We start from the raw sequence: 7402 nt of genomic DNA, 5'->3' as shown, positions 1-7402 counted from the left end.
AGCCAAGGAAACGAAATATCCAATTCCACGACACAGTTTCATCAGACATAAGGCTTGCAGAGGGATTCATTGTGCAACTGCGAACAAGCACGAAACCCATCCATGGAAGAATCGCAGAACGATGCCACTGCCGGTGGGTGTTACTGGTGGATTGAAATTCTACAGCCGGAATCAAAGTACCCAACTTGCAGTTACTGAATGCCACATTTCCTCTCTCATGCCAATGAGGGACGCCGACGGGGATGGAGGCACGGACGGCCGACGGCCCCGGGGAGCAGGAGGCGCGCACAGCAGGCTTGCCGTGGCGGCCTGCTCTCGACAGCGACGGGAAGGAAGGGACCGTCGGAGGCATCGGAGGGGAGCGTGGGCAGCGGCGGCTAGGCTCCCACAGATCTGAACTGCTTTGAATGAGGAGCCAGGGCCGGCGAGTGGAGGCGGCAACGGGGGAGAGGAAAGAATGAGATGGAGAAGAAAGAGTGCCCATTTGGCGAATGCTTGAACCGCTGATTAATCCATGCGCCTCGCCGCGCTGTACCACCCGTCGCCGTGGTGTACGGAGATGAGAGATTGAGAGAAGAAGCGGGGACACGAGGGAAGAAGTGGAAAAGTGTTTATAAAATATTACTTTGTGTATAAGTGGACTGATAATTTTTTTGTGGTGAAAATCACTTCTTTTGGGCCGTTGGATCTTCAACCGACGGCTCTGGGTCATCTTCATCCCCAGCCTTCTTCCTCCTCTGAACCGCCCATCACCACCCGCTGATTCGCATGTCGCCTCCACCTGAGGCCGGCAGCGCCCCCACGCCTCCTCGCCACCCTGCCCTTCCCTCACTGCAGCCACCCTCGACCATCCCTCTAAATCTCCCCTGGTTGATCTGTTTTTTTTGGGCTAGCCACTGCACCCCCACCCCCACCCAAACCTACATTGCTCGCTACCGTTCGTAGTGTCGTCCCCATCTCCAGCGAGGTCCTGCCTTGACCTCGTCTTTGACTTCACAACTTGCTACCACTCATAGCGTCATCCCCATCTCCGGCGAGGTCCTGGCTCGGCCTCACCGTTGATGTCACAACTCGCTGTTGCTCGCAACGCCCTCGTGGGCTTCAGCCTTGAGCTTTGCCATGGCCACCATCTTCCTCAATGCGAAATCGCCTTGTACATGTTTTTTGCAACTGAAATGTTATACATGTTCTTGTATCATGGCAAGCAATTTTTTTAGACGGTCATGGAAAGCAACCTTGGATTTATAGACAATGCAAATAATATATTTTTTGCATCTAACTATGGGAGCTTTATTAAGAGATTAACATCCGATTACATCTGTATAGTTTTAAAAACATTTGATTACATCAACAAGGTAGGAGCTAGTAAGCGCGGGCACTGCCATAATGACATCATCTTTAATTTGATCCCACGTTTCGGGTAAAACCCCGCATTGAAACCATTTGCTCCTAGATCCCTCGATGGTCCCATGCTTACAAAGCCTCCAGGTCAGTTCTTTTGCTGGCTTCTATGATAAGCTGAAATAAGTTGCCCCCTACCCAGATTATTCTATAATATCAACTAAATTTATTATTTAGAAGTCTACTACTTAAGACTTGACTAGTAGGATTCTAAAAATATATTTTTGGGTGGGCTTCTAAAAATATATCAACCAGCTTATTCTAGCATCCCAAAAAAGCCACGAAGAGAATTGGTCCTTCGTCATGTCATAACCATGGTAAATCACTCTCAGCCTTAAGCCACCGACTCAATTCCCAATTAGCTGCTCTGTCACTTCTCACAGACTTCACATAGAAACCAGTGAAGCACCAAACTCTTATCTCCTCCAATGTTCTTGACCTTAACTCAGTGTGCTGGTCTGAATAACTTGCCAATGTGACCTCTACTTCCTTTGACCAAAACAGGGTAAATTCCCACTTAATCCGCCACTACTCACCGAGTAACACACCTCAAAGCCAAGCCTCGAGGTCAAATAACGTGCTCTTTTCCCTTTGATCTTCGTTACAAACAACCAAATCGGACTCTTCTAGCCTCACGAGACTATGAATCTATCGAGCTGTCGCTGGGTTCCTAAGCCTGCGACAGCGACAGTTCCATGCTAAGCAACTCATTGGGCTAGGTGGGGCCGCTCCGCAGCTCCCGTCACATCATTTGCCGTCACTTGGGCTTTTTTCTTCTTCGCTCAAAGGTTTTCGTACTGAATATTGAAGAACTCCATCTTTTTCGTTTTTGCTGATTCAAGTTGCACTCGTTGCATGAGTGGTTCTTTCACACTAATCCACCCACGAGTCCTCGACGAAAATTCCATGCATAATCACACGCGTCTGTATGCACCACGTTCCCAACCATGTCAGCAATCTTACTAGGCCATGGAGGGCAAAACAGATTAATTAAAGGGAAGATTAACTACCAAGCCCAAATTTGATTCATGATGTCTGCTATTATAAACAAGCTAGCCACACCTATCCCGCTCCCGGCCGCCAGCCTCCTCCCGTTCACTCTAGCGCCTCCTCCCCCCCCCCCCCCCCCCCCGCCGGGGGCGTCACAAGCAAACCCTGCGTGCTGCAGTGGTGGCGGCGACGTTTCTCCTCAGCCCGCGCTTCGGTCAGAATGACGGCGGCCCGTGATGGCCAGATCTACGGCAGAGTGTGCGGAGCGGCGGCGGCCAGGCAGGCGGCAGCGTACGGTGGCAGGTCCAGCGCGGCACTCGATCTGGGCCCAGATAGGCTTCGGCGGGCCGCAACCTCGTGTACCGTTCTATCAATGGCTTGTTGTCCATGGGATTGACCCGCAACTCGAGAATGTTGGGGGCTGCGGCCCTGGGCGTGGCAGTGGTGGCCACCTCCTCCGCCGGAGATGGTCGGCCTGAGGCTGGGTGGTCGGATCTCCAGATCCGGCATCTAGTCCCGACTGCTAGTTGGGGAGACAGAGTTGCCGGTGAAAACTGAGCCGATGGCGGACGATGGCGACGTTTTTGCGTCGTTACCTTGATGAAGGCATCGTCGTGTAACTTCTGTCGACCCACTCATGCTGCTTCAGAGGAAACCCTAAGATCTGGTCATCCAGATCGAACGATGGCGGTACTACGACATTGTTACTCTCTTGGGAGTATCGTTTGTGGAGCAGCGCTGGAAGACAGAGGCAGCAGGTGGAGCGGCTAAGTCTTGCACAGAGTTTCGGTGGAGATGTCAAGTCATGCCTGATCGACATGTGCTACATTGTGTCATGTCTGGTCGGCAGGTGCTACGCACGATAGATCTTTCTAAGTCTTCGCGTATGGATGATTGGGCGTAGGGCGGTGCCCCGTTGGGCACCGTGGTGGCGTCGACGGATGTCTAGAATGGCAAGGATGATGCGGATCTCTATCCTGAAGATGGATCAGCGGTCCGAGGATGATGGCGGCTTCTGGCTTCTAAAACGTGTGCATGTGGTCCGCGTTTTAGGTCTGCTGCACCGGCTGTTGGTCCCAATACGTTATCTGGACGGACCGGCGATGACATCGGTTTTAGATGTGGGGGATGAGAGCACTCCACATTATCGAGTTTGTAGGCGTGAGTGATGGCTTCGGGTGGCTTGATGTATTTTCTTACCAGACCTTTGTGAAATAATTAATAAAGATGGTTGTATGCATCGATTAATGCAGAGACCGGAGGTTTGATCTCCTTTTTAAAAAAAAAACAAGCCCAAATTTTCAGGCGATTGAATTTCAACTCTCACGATCGGTAGCGAATGTTGAAGATCTCCAAAGATACACAATGCTTTCCAAAAGACCATGGACCGCCATCCTAGATCCGATCTCTGTCCCTCTTGTTTTCAAAACTTGCCACACAAACATTGTCACATATACCCCCGCAAAAAAAACATTGTCACATATTAATCTAAAGTTCATACCTTTTGGGTTGCCCAAAGCAGGGTGTAGAGCCTCTGCAATTGTGTTAACATGCAGAATTTTATGGTACAATACTTTGGCTACCAATGCGCAGAGTTGCTCCTCATACTCATTGACTTCATCATCAATCACCAGCTTCACCTTTTCTTTATCAGCTAAATCCAACTTTTCCAGCATCTCTTCCACCTGTTGCTTCTCCCTGTTCGCGTTTTGCCTGCTTGTACAGTTTTACTTGGACTTGCCATTGTCATTCAGCCTCCTATCCCGTCTAAAATCTCGCCTCCGGCCGTCGCAGTTAAAACATGGCAGTCTGAAGAAGCCGAGTGCTTCAAAAGACAAGTCTGGGCAGGAGGAAACTAGCTAGCACCATACAGGCATTGCACTCACGAGAAGTATCTTTTCCCTCTATCCCTTGGCATCTAGAGCAAACTCTCCTCTCCAAGCTTCACCGACGAGCTGATGGATTCACTTCCCCTCTGTCTGTCACTCTAGTGGCCAGTGGCAGGGAGAGGAATACAGGTGCCTCCGCTCAGGTTAGTAGTTTAGGTTGGGGAAAAAAAGATGCGTTGCTCAGATGGATGGCGGCACTTCTCCTTCGAGTTTGTCTTCCGGTCTTCGTTCCTCCTTGAGTTCGTCTAGACGCAGTCGATGGAGCTCCGTTGTAGATTGTTGCGTCTCCTTGGGGAAGTGAAGTTAGGGTTTCTCGTCCTATGGCGAGATTTGTTGTCAGTTGTTTCATATCTATTCAAGGGTTTAAGGACGACGACTACGTTTACAAAGCTGATCCATAGGGGCACGTGCATGAAGACTTTTCAGCTGTAATCGACAAGGTCAAGCCGACTCCGACGGGGGAGAGGCGACAACGGCGGCTCATTCAGATGGTGCGAGTGATCATTAGTTGTTTCAGAATGTCGACGTGATTTTTATTATGTTTGAGCTGCTTTTTACTTTCGGTGAACTTTGATAATAAATCTGAAAAAGGATGGGCAGGGACAGTAGGTCCCACCATGATCACCCCAAGCGAGGGCACCCGAAAGAGATCAGAAAATCGCCCGATCACCTTGTCGCCACCATAGGAAAACGTTGAGTGAAGTCTAAAATAAACCTTGTAGTTGTAGAGCTCGACGCAAATGAACCCTCACTTCTAAATCTCTGAAGTTTATACCCTGTTCTTTTCAATCCCGGCCATTTTCAACCTTATATGCCTATCCAAACGGGGAACTAGATGATGGCAGTGGAAATGGCTGGGATGGATGGGCTGTGTGCTGGAAATTGCACGAACCGACACAGTTAACGTATTTCGTGTGTGATATGCTGAAGGCTACTTACGTTATGAGGCCTGATCTGAAGGCTAGCTTATGCATGCATGTGTGCGCGGTATATACTGTACTCCATCTATTCCATAATGTAGTGCTTTCTTTATCCTCGTGCTTTAACTTTGACCGTAAATTTAACTATCAAGACCGATTGCGGCGGGAGCAAAAGTTATATCAGTGAATTCGTATTCGAAAAAAGTTTTAAATTATGTAACTTTTTCTCCCGCCGCAGTCGGCCTCGTTCGTTAAATTTATGATCAAAGTTTGATCTTGAAAAGCGCGGGCGCACTATATTTTAAAATGGAGGAAGTATGTATTTTCACTGACTCACACTGCTAATCATGCTTTGGGTGCGCGTAGACAGGCGAAGCTCACGGCCAGGTTAGCTGCTCTTTGCAATTGCATCGATCGGTGTTCCTAATCTGGATGCATGGCACGGCACTTCAATTATGCAGGAGGACTCGGTGCTCTGCAGGGTGCTCGAGAAGCAGAAAGTGGACAGCGAGCAAGACACCGTCCGCTCTTCCTTGCTGACCTTCGCCGGCTTCTCGCAGGCAACGCAGGAGCTGTCCGTGCAAGACGCGTGCAGCGACCAGATGGGCTCAGGCGCCGGCTTCGCACCATGGCAGGAGGAGATGGTCTGTGGCTCGAGCCCATTGACAAACGCAGCGATCTGGCAGCAATACAACTCGGCAAAGAAAATCGTTATGGTCAAAGTCAGCAATCCCGGCCTTTAGTTGTCACATCATCAAATCCACTCATAAAACCGCCATAAGGTTTATTTAGACCGGAATTAAAGAGTATAGGGTACCAATATCAAAGTTTTAAAGATGAGGGTTTATTTGCTCGAGCTCTACAACGATAGGGTTTATTTCAGACTTCACTAGAAAACGTTTCAGGGTGTCTCTCGAGGGAGCGTCACCGTCACGGGGCTTGACTTGGCCAGCAATCGCACGCTCGATACTGTACAAATGTAATTGATTAGTCCCGCACCCTCTCTCAAAGAAAAATGATTAGTCCCGCACGAAAAACTGGACCGGTTCCTTTCCGTCCGTGGCGGCTGAGCGTCATGTCACCTTGCTAGCTCTACCCGAACGGCCGAACCCCACCGGACAACGGGGCTATAAAGCCGGCGCCACCGCCGTGACAAGCAAGTTCAGGCTGGACCGTCGGAGAGGGATCAATCGGATCGAATGGCTTTGGCGCCGGTGGAGTTCCTGGGCGCGAGCGACGGCGGGGAGGCGCTCTACTGCGCCATCATACTGTGGATGTCCGTCATGTCGTGGATCATCTTCACCTGCGACGGCAGCGGGAGGAGGAGGAAGGGCCGTCGGGGCAGCCGGGACACCAAGGTCTTCGTCGGCGCCGAGCGCCTCTGCGACGGCACCGGGCCCGACTGCAGCGGCGGCTACGGGCTCTGCGGCTGCTGCATCGACTAGCCTGGCCGAGCCGCCGCCCCCTGCCTACGTTTGGACTTTTGGTTTGTAAAATAACTTGAATCGATTCGTGTAATTGGGCGTCAAAAGTATTTCGTCTGTCTATGATGTGGTGTGATGAAGATCGAAGTCCTCTTCTCTTCCCCCGGCAACTTCTTCTAGCCTCTACATATATAGTTTTAGCGATCGATGATCGATGAGATGAGCTGGTATGCGCAAGGAGTACGTCCATCGCTCTGGGGCGTGCTGCTCTTTGCTGGGGTCCGCCTACACCAAGTGGACCAATGGTAAATATATAGCGCATGTCAAAGTGGTTTGTTATCTTTTGTACGTACCTGTCGAGAGGTAAAAGGCAGATGAGTCTGACCATTATATAAGGTCACGTACGTACGTGCGCGATGTAAAGGTCAGATTCTGTTTTTTATAATCAGACTATTTTTATTTATATATAACAAAACGAATGTGTTTTTAGGATATAGACACAGTACCGAGTTTTAGAGAAAATTGTCTAAAAATTCTTAAGTTTTGTGATCCATTGTATAGATTTTTTTTTGGTTGGGGTTCAAACCTTATACTTTGTGTACATCGCGGGGACGGTTGAGAGGCTACTACCACTAGTGCAGAACCGGCAATAGCACCGGTTCGTAAGGCCCTTTAGTGCCGGTTCGGTAACCGGCACTAAAGTGTGGGCACTAAAGCCCCGCCCCTCTTTAGTACCAGTTCAGCACGAATCGGTGCTAAAGGGCAACCACGTGGCATA

At 50.0% G+C, this 7402-nt stretch overlaps 1 protein-coding gene across 1 annotated transcript; it reads left to right on the top strand.

Moving 5' to 3' along the window:
- The first annotated feature begins 6237 nt into the window (after positions 1–6237).
- Positions 6238–7039, top strand: LOC123146855 (uncharacterized). Its single transcript, XM_044566129.1, has one exon. It carries the CDS (start codon positions 6400–6402, stop codon positions 6643–6645), a length of 246 nt encoding a protein of 81 aa, XP_044422064.1. The 5' UTR covers positions 6238–6399; the 3' UTR covers positions 6646–7039.
- The last annotated feature ends 363 nt before the right edge of the window (positions 7040–7402 follow it).

This window comes from Triticum aestivum, chromosome 7A, assembly GCF_018294505.1.
Source record: "Triticum aestivum cultivar Chinese Spring chromosome 7A, IWGSC CS RefSeq v2.1, whole genome shotgun sequence".
Classification (NCBI taxonomy): domain Eukaryota; kingdom Viridiplantae; phylum Streptophyta; class Magnoliopsida; order Poales; family Poaceae; genus Triticum; species Triticum aestivum.
This window is presented reverse-complemented; position numbering and strand designations above follow the sequence as displayed.